The sequence below is a fragment of the Heterocephalus glaber genome, unplaced genomic scaffold (genome assembly GCF_053883595.1).
Source record: "Heterocephalus glaber isolate CG9 unplaced genomic scaffold, H.glaber_assembly_v1.0 deba00000470, whole genome shotgun sequence".
Lineage (NCBI taxonomy): Eukaryota > Metazoa > Chordata > Mammalia > Rodentia > Bathyergidae > Heterocephalus > Heterocephalus glaber.
In genome coordinates, this window is record NW_028258145.1 from 25,847,289 (window position 1) to 25,864,256 (window position 16,968).

The 16,968-nt window shown below is 35.6% G+C and overlaps 1 protein-coding gene across 2 annotated transcripts in view; it reads left to right on the forward strand.

The window, feature by feature from the left end:
* The window catches only part of Lrrtm4 (leucine rich repeat transmembrane neuronal 4), a 756,281-nt gene extending 740,911 nt beyond the window's left edge, over window positions 1-15,370 (forward strand). Inside the window, exon 3 of one of the 2 annotated variants that reach the window (XM_004844641.3) lies at window positions 14,152-15,370. In XM_004844641.3, coding sequence (XP_004844698.1) covers window positions 14,152-14,370 — 219 coding nt within the window. In that variant the 3' untranslated portion in view covers window positions 14,371-15,370. The remainder of the gene's footprint in view (window positions 1-14,151) is intronic. The other variant, XM_004844643.3, reaches the window with a different exon arrangement.
* The last annotated feature ends 1,598 nt before the right edge of the window (window positions 15,371-16,968 follow it).

A 16,968-nucleotide genomic window follows, 5' to 3' on the forward strand; every position in this document is an offset into this window, starting at 1 on the left:
AAAGCCCAAAATTGTCTACATGTGATTATTTTCTGTGCTTCCTTGTTACACATTAATACACTAAGTTATATATTCATTTAGGCATTACCCTTCATTTTAAAATCAATTTTACTTTCAATAAGATGAGTGCCTATCTTCATTAAGCAATTCACCTGTGCTGAATTGTTCACTAGCTTTATATGATGGTATTTTTTTAAATGATCTGAATATTCAGTCGCTTGCCTTTAATTCTGGAAATTAAAGGTCAAATGGCATTTAGGAAATTGAAAATCAACTTTTTATGACTTCAGTTAAAGGAACTCATACTGAAATGTGAACAATGTTCATGAAAAGTTAATAAATAAGATTAATGATAGTCCATGATAATTTAGAAATGATCAGATCCCTAAATAACTTACAACTAATGCTAATACCTATGAGAAAAGAGGTTAAAGCTATTGGAATTTCATGCTCTTACCAAATCTGAACTTCAAAAGCCTTTGATCAAGGATACAAAGAATCCACTTTACAGCACTCTTATACTATACTGACACATTTATTTCTCATTTTAAAAATAATTATTACTTTTTCTATTGATATATTTTAGATATACATAATGATAACATTCATCACAGGAAATTTGTACCTTTCATGATATCTCTTGCTCCTTCTTATTGTACCATTCCTTTCCCCTCCCTTCAATTCCTCTTTCCCTCCTTATTTACAAAAGTTTTGTTTCCATTTTTTTCCTTCTATTCTCTTTTTTTCCTGTCTCTTCCTTCCTTTCCCCTTCCCACCTCTCTGTTCCCCTTCTGATTTGAACATTATTACAGGTATAAAATTATGGGGTTGGAGTCAGTTTTCAGGACTTAAAGTCCTGCGTAACCTTCTATACTTTTGCCCTTCCCCCAAGATTTTAAACTACTCCCATTGCCTAGCTTGTTGCTTTGATTCACTAACACTATAAGCCCCTGTAATTGATAGGACTGACTGTATCATATTTTTACTCCTTCCCATGTGTTGGAAGAAAAACATATCTTGAATAACAGGAACAATGTTTTGGAAAGCCAGAATATACACTAAGGTTTCTAAGCTTCTTAGTGAACAAAATACGATTGAAACCCTTAGTTAATGAGCCACTCTGTGACCCCTCCTGTTCTTGCACCTCTCTGAATGAAAACTGTAAGACAAAAATCAGGGGACATTTCTAGAAAAGACGCTGTCAATGTCGAGGAAAAAAGTGTGGGAACATGTCTTTGCAGTGTCTCTCTTTTTTCTTAAAAGCTAAAGAGGGCTTCCAGGCTTATCTGAAATTTATACAGGTAAACGAGGTATTACTAATTTCCCCAATTGTAGAGAATTCAAGTGAAACACAAGAGTATTAAAGTGACATCTAATTAGTCATAATAATGCTTCTGCCCCTCTGCAACTTACCTCAGATTTGATTATAAAATATGCTTCAATAGAATTTTAAGTGTGTGTTTTTAAATTGCTATACTTCAGAGAAACAAACGAAAATTTGGGTATATTACAATATATTCTCCCAGTGTGACTCTTTTATTCTTTATACCACAGCTATTGTCTCTAAATAAGGTGTAGCTTCAAATGCAGCCAATGAGTAGCTAGGCATGCTAATGAGGACATCTTTAGTGTTCTGCTGAGCTACAGTTTTGAGTCCATCAGAGAGCTGATGGAACACTGGGACCCTTTGCATTAGCTCTGAGAACACATTTACAAAAATACCAAAATTACATTAAGAGGAACTTAAGGATTCTTTATTTTGACTACTGGAAGGGAAACAATGATACACATAGGGACCCAGGTGGTTAATGTGCTGTACATTATTACTATAAAGTACAAGACCTTAGTCTCTTAGCTGATCAGAAACCACAAATTCAGTTGATTACATACTGCCCTACAGAATAGACTTGAAGAGTAAATGAGTAAACATTGCATCTATGCTTTCAAAGCATTCCAGTTCATTGGTTTTCCATTTTTTGCAATTGGTCAGTTTTAAAGGCTAGAAAAGATTTACATCATTTACAATGATGTCTACCCTGCAAGAGGTTCCAAGTCTGTCTCAAAAGCAATAAGAATGGCATGAGTCTTTGTGGGTTTTATTTTTGTTTGTTTGTTTGGATTTCTTACAATAAAATAATAAACTAGTACAATTGTGATAGTAAAACAAATTTTCTGAGTACACAAATGGTAAAACATAAGCCTAAAGCTCTGTATGAATGCACTTCTCTTGACATTTGAGTCTATTTAACTTGAAGACAAATATCATCATTTCTTAGTTATGCAATTTTTCTCAGTATGTTTTGAATAAGGGCTTTAGGTAAACATGGAAATTTCAACAATGCTCAAGATGTGGTACGGGTTTTCTTTTTTTTTTTTATTAAATTCTTTTATTGGTACACTGTAGGTATACAAAACAATTACATTTCTCATTGGGAATTGTACCTTTACATAATGCATCTTGGTTCTTATTTTTTCCCCATTCCTAGCCCTCCCTTCACACCCTCCACCCTTCCCTATTTACAAAGACTTTATTTCCATTTTTTCCATTTCTCATCATTTTTCCTTTCCCTTCTTTCCTTTCCCCTGCCCCTCCCACTACCCCTACCCCTTTGGACCTTTTCTTCCTATTTTGCATTATCAATTATTCATTCTAATCATTGGTACATTTTAGGTATACAATATAATGGCATTCATCATTGGAAATTTGCACCTTTACATAGTCTCTCTTGGTTCTTATTTTTCACCCTTGCCGAGCCCTCCCTTCAACCCCTCCATTCCTCCCTATTTACAAAGATTTTGTTTCTATTTTTCCATTTTCTCATATTAATCCCATTCCCTTCTATCCTTTCCCCTAGCCCTCCCACTTCCTTCCCCTTTGCCACTTTTCTTGCTATTTCACATTACCTATTATACATTTAGTCCTAATTTACACTTTCAGTTTCTCACACCAGAGAAACTATTTGGTATTTATACATGTGTGTCCTATTTACTTCACTTAAGAGTATCACCTCAATATGCATCCACTTAGCTATAAATATCTCTAATTTCTCATTTTTTATGGCTGAGTAGTACTCCATTTTACTTTTTAAAACCCATATTTTCTTGATCCAGTCTCCAGTTGATGGGCACTTGGGCTGTTTCCAAGTTTTAGCTATCACAAACTGTGCTGCTATGAATGTGGACACACATATGTCACTGTGGTATGATTCTTTTAATTCTTTGGGGAAGATCCCCAGCACTGGAATAGTGGGGTCAAATGGGACTTCCAGTCCTATTTCTTTGAGGTATCTCCATACTGATTTCCACAGTGCTTGCACCAGTCTACACTCCCACCAGCAGTGGAGCAGGGTTTCTCTTTCCCCACAGCCCCGCCAGCATTTGTTATTGGTTGATTTCATGACAGCAACCATTCTTTCTGGAGTGAAGTGGAATCTTAGCATTGTTTTCATTTGTATCTCTCAAATGACCAGTGATGTTGAACATTTTTTCATGTATTTATTTGGTATTTCTACTGCTTTGTCTGACAGATGTCTATTTATTTCAGATGCCCAATTTGGGATTGGGTCTTTAAATTTGGGAGGTCTGATCTTTTTCAAGTTCTTTATAGATTCGAGATAGTAGACCTTTGTCTGAGGAAGAGCAGGTGAAGATTTTTTCCCACATTGTGGGTTGTCTCTTCACACTGCTAGTGGTTTCTCTTGCTGTGCAGAAGCCTTTTAATAAGAAGAGATCCCATTTGCTGATTGTTTGTGCTAGTTCACAGGCAACTGAGGTTTTGTTCATAAAATCTTTTCCTACACCGATGTCTTCAATGGTTCTACCTAACCTCAGTTCCAACTGGTTCACAGTTTCTATTTTAATATTTAGATCTTTAATCCATTTTGGTTTTAGTTTAATGTGTGGTGAGAGATACAGGTCTAGTTTTAATTTTTGGCAAGTTGAAGTCCAATTTTTCCAGCACCATTTATTAAAGAGGCTATCTTTCCTCCAGTGAGGGTGTTTGGCTCCTTTATTGAAGATGAGATGGCTGAGTGTGTCTGGCATTGTTTCTGCATCTTCTAATCTGTTCCACTGGTCCTCAAGCCTGTTTCTTTGCCAGTATCATGCTGTTTTTATCACAGTAGCTTTGTAGTAGAGTTGCAGGTTGGGGATTGTGATACCCCCTGCCATGTCTCTGTTACCTAGAATTGCTTTTGCTATTCTGGGTCTCTTCTTGTTCCAAATGAATTTTTGGATTGTTTTCTCGAGGTCTATGAAGTATACTGCTGGGGTCTCAATTGGAATTGCATTAAATCTATATAGCAGTTTTGGAAGTATGGCCATTTTCACTATATTAGTCCTTCCTACCCAGGAGTAGGGGATGTTTGTCCATTTATTGGTATCATCTTCAATCTCTCTTTTCAGAGAGCCATAGTCTTCAGAGAAGATGTATTTGATATCTTTCATTAGGATGATTCCTAAGTATTTCAGTTTTTTGGATGCTATTGTGAAAGGAATTATTTGCCCTATTTCTCTCTCAGTGAGTCTATCATTGGTATAGAGGAAAGCTATTGATTTTTGTGTGTTGACCTTTTAACCAGCTACTTGACTGAATTTGATTATTAAGTCTAGAAGACTTTTGGTGGAGTTCTTGGGGTCTTCTATATAGAGTATCATGTCATCTGCAAATAATGACAATTTGACTTCTTCCTTACCTATCCTTATTCCTTTTATTTCTTTCTCTTGTCTAATTGCCGTGGCTAATGTTTCCAGAGCTATATTGAACAAGAGTGGTGACAGTGGACATCCTTGTCTTGTTCCTGATTTTAGTGTGAAGGATTTCAGTTTGTGACCATTTAGTATGATAATGGCTGTTGGTTTTTCATAGATGGCTTCTATCAGTTTGAGGTAGAGACCATCTATTCCAATTTTTTATAGGGTTTTTGTCATAAATGCATGTTGGATTTTGTCAAATGCTTTTTCTGCATCTATGGAGATAATCATATGGTTTTTGTCCTTGGCTCTATTGATATAGTGTATTACATTGATTGCTTTTTGTGTATTGAACCACCCCTGCATCCCTGGGATGAATCCCACTTGATCAGGGTTTATGATCTTCTTGATGATCTTCTGCATTCTGTTTGCCATTATATTATTAAGGATTTTTGCATCTGTGTTCATCAGTGAGATTGGCCTATAGTTCTCTTTTTCAGTTCGGTCTTTCTTTGCTTTGGGGATCAAGGTGATGGTTGCTTCCAGGAACGGATTTGGGAGTATTGCTTCCCATTCAATTTCACTGAAGAGTTTAAACAGTGGTGGCAGCAGTTCCTTTCTAAATGTCTTGTAGAATTCAGCAGTGAAGACATCAGGGCCTGGGCTTTTCTTAGTTGATAAGTTTTTAATTACATTTTCACTTTCATTGGTTGATATTGTGTTGTTCAGAATTTTTAGGTCTTCTTCGTTCAACTTTGGTAATTCATATGTATCTAGGAATTTGTCCATTTCTTCTGTGTTGTCCATCTTATTGGCATATAGGTTCTGGAAGTAGGTATTGATGATCCTCTGGATTTCTGCTGGGTCTGTTGTCATTTCACCCTTTTCATTCCTAATTGCATGCATTTGGGCCTTTTCTTTCCTTTTTCTGACAAGGGTGGCTAAGGGTTTGTCAATTTTGTTGATTCTTTCAAAGAACCAACTCTTGGCTTCATTGATTTTTGTGTATCGTTCTCTTAGTCTCCATTGAATTGATTTCTCCTCTGATCTTTATAATTTCCTCCCTCGTATGAGCTTTGAGGTTGGCGTGCTTTTCTTTTTCTAGTAGCTCGAGGTTCAGCATGAGGTTGTTTAATTGGGCTCTTTCTGCTTTCCTAATATGTGTATTCACTGCTATGAATTTCCCTCGTAAGACTGCTTTCATTGTGTCCCATAGATTACGATATATTGCATTGTCATTGTCATTTAATTAAAGGAACTGTCTGATTTCTTCTTTAATTTCCTCTGTTATATTGGTTATTCAGAAGTGTGTTGTTCAATTTCCACGTGCTTATGAAATTTTTTGAGTTTCTTTTGCTATGGATCTCCAATTTCATTGCACTATGGTCTGATAATACACAGGGGGTAACTTCAATTCCTTTGCACTTACTTAAACATGTTCTATGTGTGAGTATGTGGTCTATTTTGGAGAATGACCCATGTGCAGCTGAGAAGAATGTGTATTCTGATTTTGTGGGGTTTAAGACTCCATAAACATCTGTTAAGTTTATTTGTTCAAGAGTTCGATTGAGTTCTAGTATTTCATTACTTATTTTTAGTCTAGTTGATCTATCTATTTGTGACAGTGGGGTGTTGAGGTCCCCCACTACAATTGTATTAGTGCATATATGACTTTTCATGTACGTTAATATTTGTTTTTTATAGTTGGGTGCACTAGTGTTTGGTGCATAGATATTTATGATTGTCATCTCTTCCTCTTGGATTCTTCCCATTACAAGGATGTAGTGTCCTTCTTCATCTCTCTTAATCAGTGTTTTTTTGAAATCTACTTGATCTGCAAAGAGGATAGCTACTCCTGCTTTTTTCCGGGTTCCTGTTGCATGGAGTATTGTTTTCCACCCTTTAACTTTCAGTCTATGAGTTTCCTTTTGAATTAAGTGTGTTTCTTGTATGCAGCATATTGTTGGATTTTGCTTCTTGACCCAGTCTATTTCTTTTGATTGGTGAATTGAGACCATTAACATTGATGGTTATAACTGAAATGTATTGACTTGTCATTGCCATGACTTTTTCTTTTTGTTGGGTTCTCCCCCTTTACATTTAATTTCTTGTCATGCCAGATGGGTTCATTCTGCTTTGCTTCCTGGGGTTGTGAGCCTCAATGTCTGTTCATAGGACATTGTGCAAAATTCTTTGGAGTGCTGGTTTGGTATTCACAAAGTTCCTAAGGTGCTCTTTGTCATAAAAGTATCTTATTTCTCCATCAATTTTGAAAGATAGTTTTGCAAGGTACCTCAATTTGGGTTGGAGGTTGTTTTCTTTTAGGGCTTGGAATATGTCCTTCCAGGCAAGAAGAGATTGATGGTTCATGTTGAGAAGTCTGCTGTGATTCTGATGGGCTTTCCTTTGTATGTGATTTGTTTCTTTTCTCTGATTGCTTGGAGAACTTTGTTCTTCTGTTGAGTTTCTGGAATCTTAACAATTCTATGCCTATGTGTAGATTTTTTTTTGATCAATCCTATTTGAAGTCCTATATGCCTCACTTATCCATATGTCAAGGTCTTTTCTCCTGCTTGCGAAGTTTTCTGCCATTATTTCTGTGAAGAGATTTTTTATGTCATCTGTACTCTCTCCTGTTTCTTCATTGAGCCCAATCAGTCTTATATTATTCTTCTTTGCATCATCTAGCAGCTGCTGGATTGATTTCTCATGTTCCCTTGGAATTTTGAAGCAATTTTTCTTTTCCTGGTCACTAATTGCAATCTTATCTTCTATATCTGAAATTCTGTCCTCACATTGGCTCATTCAGCTTTGTAGACTTTCAATGGAGTTTTTCATGCCCTGGAAATCTATTTGCATCTGTTTTATGGATTCCATTTGTTTCTTATGTTGGGATTCCATCATGTTCCTGAGCTCCTCTCCAGATTTATTAATCATGTCTTGCACTAGGGGCACAATTTCTCCTGTTATCTGAGAAATTATTTCTGATTTCACTTTTTCCAGATCCCCTTTGGTTGCCAGTTCAGTGGGTCCAGGTAGTTGAGTATCAGTGTTCCATTTCATTTCACTTTGGGGTTGCTGTAGGTGATCTGGAAGTCTGGTTTTGAGACTTATTTACATGTTTTCTCATTTCAACTATGGCAGGGGGCTGTTAGCACCTGCACGGATTACCTCCTCTGAGCTGGGAGAGGTGGGATAGGGGCCGGGAGCAGTGGTAGGGATTTTGACCCAAAAGCCCTTTCCTGTGGGCTGGGAGCAGCCTGAGGGATGGTGGCTGGGAAGGCCCTTCCTCTGGACCAGGAGCAGTGGGATGGTGGCTCAGTAGCCCCTACCTCTGGGCCAGGAGCAGTGGGAGGGATGGTGGCCTGGAAGCCCCTTCCTCTGGGCCAGGAGCAGAGGGACAGAAGGTGACCCAGAAGCCCTTTCCTCTGGGCTGGGAGCAGCGGGAGTGATGGTGACTGGGAAGCCCCTTCCTCTGGACCAGGAGCAGTGGGATGGTGGCTCAGAAGCCCCTACCTCTGGGCCAGGAGCAGTGGGATTCAGTACCTTGATCTGGTGGTCTGGTGTCCTCTGAGTCTTTGTAGTGTGGAACCAGATGGCTGCCTGTCCTCAGCGGGCTGACTCGGCGTCTTCCGCGTGCAGTATGGGTTTTCATCTTTACATTGGCCTGATTGTACAGAAGGATATGTAAGGCCTTGACTCACTCTCATATTCAATACTTACACATATTTGTCCATTCAAGCATCTATTTGTTGCAAAAACTGGAGAAAAAACATTCACAGTGCTATCGCAGTTTGACAGAACCACCACACATTCTTACTGTTGATTTTAATGCCTTTTAATATGCTGGTTCTTTTGGAGAAAATGAGTCATTCCTTTAAGTGAAAGTTAGGAACAAATATCTGATACCCAGAGAATGCTTGGAAATAATTTGGTGAATTATTTATGCTGCTTACAAGTTATGCTCCCTCATCTACTAACAGCAGAAAATTAAGAATGAATAGTTTTACTTGTATGTAGGTCTTCTTCCTGCAAGAAAGACAGAATGAAGTGTGTGCTTTCATCTCTCTGCTTTTTGTGGTGACTCATGACACAAATCACACATATTTTCTCCTATTTAATCCTCTTGAAAATCCTATGATATTTGCCAAAATAGAACTTGTTAAAAAAACAGTTAGTATCTGGACCTTGATTTTTAAAGAGGTCAAAAGAAAGAATTAAATAATAATAAAAACAAGACAAATCTATAGATTTAAAGTGAGGAAGGTTAACTTTATACTTAGTACCTACTGATTTGCCCCTATTGCCTCATAACCAGTTTCTTGGTCTCATCTTCAGCACAAAAATTATTGTTTAATATCTAAAACACCTCTACATCAATTGCAACTTTGACCTAGTATGTATTCTTTTTTCCACATCTCTTTTTTTTCTTTTTTTTTGGTACTGGGGATCAAACTCAGGACCTTGCACTTGTGAGGCAATCACAGAGCCACTGAGCTAAATCTCCATCCCATCCACAGCTCTTTTCATGAGAATAAACTTCTATATCAAAAATTATATCAACAACTTCCTTGATTAGAAATTATATTACAATTACTAACTCATTACTATTTTTAAAACACTTGCTAAAATAGCTTTTATTTTATTTTCCATTGAAGTAGATGTGCCTCATCACCAAAAGTTACATATTAATTTAATTTCCCAACTTATCATGGAAAATAATAAATTGTATGAGTTAAGAATAAAAAGGAATAATATAAACAGAATGATAATTTATTCAGGCTATTAACAATCACTTAAATTGTAATCTGAATAAATGCTTTAATGAATTATTTTTCAAAAATATCTTATTGTGAATTCTAGTTTTTTTTAAAAAATTCACAATTTGAGCAGTGTAAGCTGAAATGATGAATGTAAATTTAAAATAAAACTTAGGTATCTACCTACTTTTACTCTATACTCTAATACTTTATTTTTTTAAATTTTATTTTATTGGTACAATTTAGGTATACAATATAATGACATTCATCATTGGAAATTTGCACCTTTACATAATATCTCTTGGTTCTTATTTTTCCACCTTCTCCTGCCCTCCTTTCAACACCTCCATCGCTTCCTATTTACGAAGACTTTGTTTCCATTTTTTGACTTTCTCATATTAATTCCATTCCCTTATTTTCTTTCCCTTACCCCTTCCCCTTTGGTTCTTTTCTTCCTATTTCACATTACCTAGTAAACCATTTAGTCCTTATTTACACTTTCAATTTCTCACACCAGAGAAACTATTTGGTATTTATACATGTGTGTCCTATTTATTTCACTTAAGAGTAACACCTCAATGTGCATCCATTTAGCTATAAATGTCTCTAATTTCTCACTTTTTATGGCTGAGTAGTACGCCATTTTATAAAAAAAAAAAAAAACAAAAAAAACACCACATTTTCTTCATCCAGTCTCCAGTTGATGGGCATTTGGGCTGTTTCCAAGTTTTAGCTATTACAAATTGTGCTGCTATGAACATAGGTGCACATATATCACTGTGGTATGATTCTTTTAATTTTTGGAGGAAGATACCCAGCAGTGGAATAGTGGGGTCAAATGGGACTTCCAGTCCTACTTCTTTGAGGTATCTCCATACTGATTTCCACAGGGGTTGCCCCAGTCTACACTCCGACCAGCAGTGGAGCAGGGTTCCTCTTTCCCTGCAGGCCCACCAGGATTTGTTATTGGTTGATTTCATGATAGCAGCCATTCTTTCTGTAGTGAAGTGGAATCTCAGCTTTGTTTTCATTTGCATCTCTTGAATGACCAGTGATGTTGAACACTTTCTCATATGTTTATTTGCTATTTCTGCTTCTTTGTCTGAGAAATGTCTGTTCATTTCAGATGCCCATTTTTGGATTGGGTCTTTAAATCTGGGAGATCTGATTTTTAAAATTCTTTATAGATTCGAGATAGTAGACCTTTGTGTGAGGAACAGCTGGTGAAGATTTTTTTTTCCCACATTGTGTCTTGTCTCTTCACACTGCTGGTGATTTCTCTTGCTGTGCTGAGCTTTTTAATAAGAACTGATCCCACTTGTTGATTGTTTGTGTTAGTTCACAGGTAAATGATGTTTTGTTCATAAAATCTTTTCCTACACCAATGTCTTCAAGGGTTCTACATAACCTCTGTTCCAGGTGATTCAGCATTTCTATTTTAATATTTAGATCCTTAATCCATTTCAATTTTAGTTTAGTGTATGGTGAGAGATATAGGTCTAGTTTTAATCTTTGGTAAGTTGAAACCCAATTTTTCCAGCACCATTTATTAAAGAGGCTATCTTTCCTCCAGTGAGGGTTTTTGGGTCCCTTATTGAAGATGAGATGACTGAGTGTGAATGGAGTTGTTTGGGCAACTTCTAATCTGTTCCACTGTCCTCAGGTCTGTTTCTTTGCCAGTACCATGCTGTTTTTATCACAGTAGCTTTGTAGTATGGTTTCAAGTTGGGGATTGTGATACCCTCTGCCATGTCTCTGTTACCTAGAATTTCTTTTGCTATTCTGGGTCTCTTCTTGATCCAAATGAATTTTTGGACTGTTTTCTCAAGGTCTGTGAAGTATGGTCCTGGGATTTCTACCTGGATTGCATTGAATCTATACTCTAATACTTTAGATTCTTGTCAGTTTCTGAAATACATATCTGGATTCACTAAATTAGTTTTTCAACCTACTAATGAGTTGTGATTCTTATTTTAAAATTGCTTTAATCTAGATCTTTTACAAATGTGAAGCACTGACATTTTCTTTTAATATATAGAGGTGTTAAATTTTCAGGTAAAAAGAAACTTGTTGCAAAATTGCCTTCATCACCTTAATGAGGATACTAGTAAAGAAATACTGGAGCTAATTTGATGGACATATGTATTTAGTAAATGGAGGAATGACTTCTGAAAATAAAGTTGCCAAATTAGATTTAATACTGGTTAAATTCCAACTGAAAAATGAAATGACAAAATTTCTCACATTCAACTGCTATACATTATAAACTAAAACAATTTAATTTCTGAAGATTCAGTATAGAAAAAAATCAGACATAGTCAACTCAAGAGATTGGCAATGCATCTAATAAATACATTTTATGAATAATTGTTAGAGTTATTAATTAAGGCAAAGTCTAAGACAGGTCCATAGTATCACAGAGGCAGCTTTAGAAAGTAGCTAACACTCCTAAATGCAGGCCTAAAGAAACAAAAAGAATTTTCTGGAATCACTAAAAGCTTTGGAAAAGTGGCTTTGTGAAGAAGAACCTCGTAGTTCTGTGTTTTTAGTGCTGGTGGGGAAAAGACAGGTGTGATGATATAAAATGCTCCATTTGCTGAGAATGTTAGAAAGACCATATCACTTGTTGCTATGGGCACAAATTGGTAAGCTGAAATGAAGTACTGTTGGGGTGAAATCTTGCAACAGGAAGAAATAGAGAGGAAGCCTATAATGGAAGTAATTCCCTCTGCCTCCTCTAAGCTTTGCTATTTTCCTCCATTGACAAAGTCTAAGACAGACGTGCAGGTAAAACAGAAATGCAGTACTCAGAGTTCTTGCCCAAGTATTACAAAGCCAATAACAAAAAGTGGAGCTGGAGGTGACAAACTATAGTTTTAAAACTGCCACAAATTCTAACTTTACATAGCAATGAAGCCTTTGCAATTTTATCATCTGTAGATTCTTAACATTCTATAAGGTTATGACAAATGTTCTAACATGAGATCAAGAATTAAGAAAAATAAATCAGACAAACAAAAGTTAAATATCATATGGTTTCTCTTATAAAAGAAATCTAAAATACAAATAAGTGAATTGAATGAAAATAAAGGAAATATGGTAAGAAGCAAGAAGGCAGACTTAGAAATGGGTAAGGAGATCAGAGGTATAAGACAAGTAAGAGAGAGGAGGGTAAAGGGATTGAAAATGATCAAGATATGTTATAAACATGTACCAATTTCCCAAAACACCACTATCCTGTATTGCAAACATGCACACACACAAAAAAAAAAAACACTCAAAAAACAAACAAACAAAAAACCCACAAAGCATCCAGAAAAGCCTTTGCTCAGGAATTGACACATACTGCATGGTTAATGCATACCCAGCCCCAACTCGCATTGCTCCCTGGACAGAGTCCCTGACTGCCTTCCTTGGCACCCACATATGCCACCTGAGAGCCTATCTCTCCAACTCTTCCTCCAGCATAGGGCTGGTTTTGCTTTCATTGAGCATCAAAGATTTGTTAAATTCCATGAAGTCCATTCTGAAGGGCTATGGTTTTAATACCAGCTCTTCTAATTTTTCTAGGCTTAGAAAAATGTAAGTCTAACAAAATGAGTTAATTTTAACATGAATTATTCCAGAATTGGAGTGAAAATCAAGGATGAGAAAAAAACTCAAAGTTTCTTTATGGGTCTAGGTATACATTTTGTGTTTTAACCTGGTGGATGGATCATTAAAATTGTTATTAAAACAGAAAACAAACAAACAAAAAAAGCATTTAAGCATCACCATGTCCCTTTTCCTAATTTTGAGATACATTTTCTTTATCAGGAATTTATGGTTTAATATAAAGCATCAGAAAAAACAAAAGCACTATAATATTTTCACATTTTCCTATTAAAGAAATTCTGTAAGCCATCATTTGGGTCAATTATACTAACAGTGGGGACACATTTAGCTTGTTAGCTTGACAAGAAATAACATTGCATATTATGAATACAAAGATGTGATTTCTCCCATGATTATAAAGATTTTATATTTGTAAATGATTGTTAGAAATAATCTGTGGAATCATATCATAAATTTTAAATGAAAGCCGTATGTGCCCATAATAAAGATTTGGAATGCAGGAAAAATACAAATGAAAAATAAAACATGTTTTAACATATATATTTATTATATGGATGAAATATACTTTATTTCATACTTTTACCAAATGGATTGTGCTATTCATTCTCTCGCACCCTAATCTTTTACCATTTAATATATCTTGCCATATTAGAACACATCTTATCTTGGTAATGTCTACATTCAAATGTCTGGATGTCCATAATATATTTCAAATTCCCTGTTTATGGGCATTTAGGTTGTTGCTAACTTTCTGTTATAGTGATAGGCAATGGCTAGCATGATAAATGATAGAGCACTGAAATAATATTGTATATGATTTTATATAGAATGTACATATATTCATGCTGAACGAAAATACATTCATAACAATCGGTATTTTGTCAATGTTAATTAGTATTTGAAACAGCATGGAGAACAAAAATATAACTTCATGAGAGCTGTCTTAATTTTCCAAAGTATTTTTATAATCTTAAATTCTTATAATCAAATAATTATAAATACTTATAGTATATAATATATAAATACTTATAAATACTTTAATTAAAGTAATCTTATAATCATTCTTTCTGTTTCTCCTATCCAGATGCCACACCACGTGAAGCCCTTGCCCTATTACAGCTACGACCAGCCCGTGATCGGGTACTGCCAGGCTCACCAGCCACTGCACGCCAACAAGGGCTACGATACAGTGTCTCCAGAGGAGGATGAACCCAGCCTGGAGCTCGGGAGGGACCACAGCTTTATTGCCACCATCGCCAGGTCGGCAGCACCGGCCATTTACCTGGAGAGAATAACAAACTAATGCGGAAGCCAACTCCTCATTGGGGAACTCGGCGGGGGTGGGGGGTGGGGGGCTTTCATCCTAAAGGAGAATGGGTGTCCAACAATTGCATAACCAAGCAAACTCATCGTTCCTGTTAAACAATTTATGGCATAGAGAAAAGAAAAACCAAAACTGCTTAAAGAGGGCAGCAGATGCTCCTGCAGCATAATCAGGAGAACTACAGAACTTTCTTTGCTTTAAACTATAAAACAAAGAAAAATGGTCCCGGATGTAAATGGTCAAGAGTGTCACGTTCTTATAAAAATAGATTTCACCCTAGCTAACTATAGGCTTGTTTGTATATTTGATTTTTCTACACTGCATGGTTCCTGGGCTGGAGAACCACAGGGACAATATAAGGGGTGGGTGGGAAGTGGGGAAAATAGTACAGTTTTCTTTGTCCGGTGCGTGTAACACTCACAGACTTGATTTCCATTGCTTTCATTTTCTTTTTCCCTAAAAAATGTTTGCTCTGGTTTATTATTATTATTATTTTATTTCCTGGTCTAGTGATTCTGTTTTCAATTCTAAATGTAGCCATTCAAGTTTCCATTGTACCAAAAGAAAATTTGCTTTACCACAGACCACGAATAAGGAAAGACAGTCACAGAGTTTGGTAAAACTACTGAAATAAAAGTTCAATAAATCTAGGTGAATGCTGCTTCAAGGCATATGTTGTACATGATATTAGGATTTTTTTTAACCCCATGAGCAGCCTTCATTAAGGAAGTCAGGAAGAAAAACTGAAGATCTTGGATGGAGAAGATCAGCAGTATTTTTCTCACCTGGACCACAGATACATAAGAACAATGGCCATGCAGTTGGTGAAAGAAACTTCTGACACATTTCTAAATAGGAAATAATGTGTAACATTGCTTTTTAAATTAATTATCAATTAGCTTTTGTGTAGTTTTTATCAATAAAAGAAACAATGTTGAAAAATAAATATATTATTTTGTGGTTGGTACACCACAGCCCACCTCATGTTGTGTGCTTTGTATTTGTGCAATGTCTCTATGTCTGTATATCAGGGCAAATCAATAAGAATCAAGTGCCTTCTGAGGGTTCCATAGTTACAAAGGGAGGCCTTAAAAGGTTGAAAAGAAAGATGAGATGTGGCATATTCACTAATGTTTTTCAAATTCTTTTTATAGAAATACGACCTAATGATATCATGCAACACAAGAAAAACATAATATTCATCTATAGTTTGCATGGTCTTACAGGAGAGAAAGAACTGTATGGACATTTATTACTACCTAGAAAGAAGCACAACAGCTCACTCATTTTCCCTAATGAAAGGAGGTAATAATGCCCATTGAGTTCAGTTCTTTGTGTTGTAAGTCTATAGCTCAGCAATTCTCTGATTTTGCTATGGACAGTTCCCCAATGTAGTCACTGGTCTGATTTGTCTAGTTCTATTTTTAACACAGAATTAAAGTATGAAATGTATGTCATCATTTATAAGAGCAGGTTTTACATTCTAAAGGATGCCAATGGGGTACTCCTGGCTGCTCTTAAGAACTAAGATGATAGTTAACATTTATTTAATTCAAATTTCTATGAGAATAATAATAATAAAAGAGAATTGCAAATACCTTCATATAAAAGTAAACTAGCAGAAACTACTGAGCATATTTTGTTCTCAAAAAATTCTGCTTTATTACTATTTTAAATTAGACTTGTGGGTCTATCTTGAGAGATTTTGAAATAAAATTGATGTCATATTAAAGGAAAATTAAATCAAGGGTTTTTTTTCTCACATTGGAAATGGTCACTGCTTTCAAGTTCTGATAAGTTTTCTTCCATATTGGCAATCTAGGTTTCATATGTTGTAGTCATGCCAGTGAAATGGATGGACCATGATACAAAAGTTTAAGATGATTTTTAGTGTTGTGGCTTTTCCTTTTGCCATTTGTTCAAAAGATTTGAAGTGTTTTTTCAAATGTGTTTTCAGAATTAGAGAAGATTTTTTGAGGGTGTCTTTCCAAATTGCAATTGTAGTCCTAACTCTTTCTACCCCCTTCATCCATCTCCCATTGCCCACACATCTTATTTCTACTAGAGCTGATTTCACTGAGGTCACCTCCAAAATATCTTGATCCAAGTTGATTTAATTCAGCTCCAGTTAATTTCTGCTTCTTCCAACTGAAAACATTTTAAATAGATAAAAATTCCTCCAGTTATTTAAAACCTCCATGTTTGATTAATGTTTGCCCAAATGTGAAAGAGTAAAGTGAACTGTGAACAAAACAGATAATGTGTGAATATGAAAATATTCAAGTTTCTTTAAAATTTACTTGCATATACCAGAACAAGTTTACACTTCTTTGGAAATCTATTGATGATTTAATAATTTTAAAAACCAAAAGAAAAGTCCAAAAGCAATTTTACTTAAGTAAGCTTGGAAAAGTTCTTTGTTGAAAATACCAGTCATGATAATATATAAGGCATCAAGTAGGTTTTACCATCTTAAAGAGAAAGTGATATTTCAACAACAGACTAGAGAACCTGTTATTGTTTTATTGATCTTTTAAACCCCAAAGTCAATCATTTTTATTCAAAAGGCTTGATATA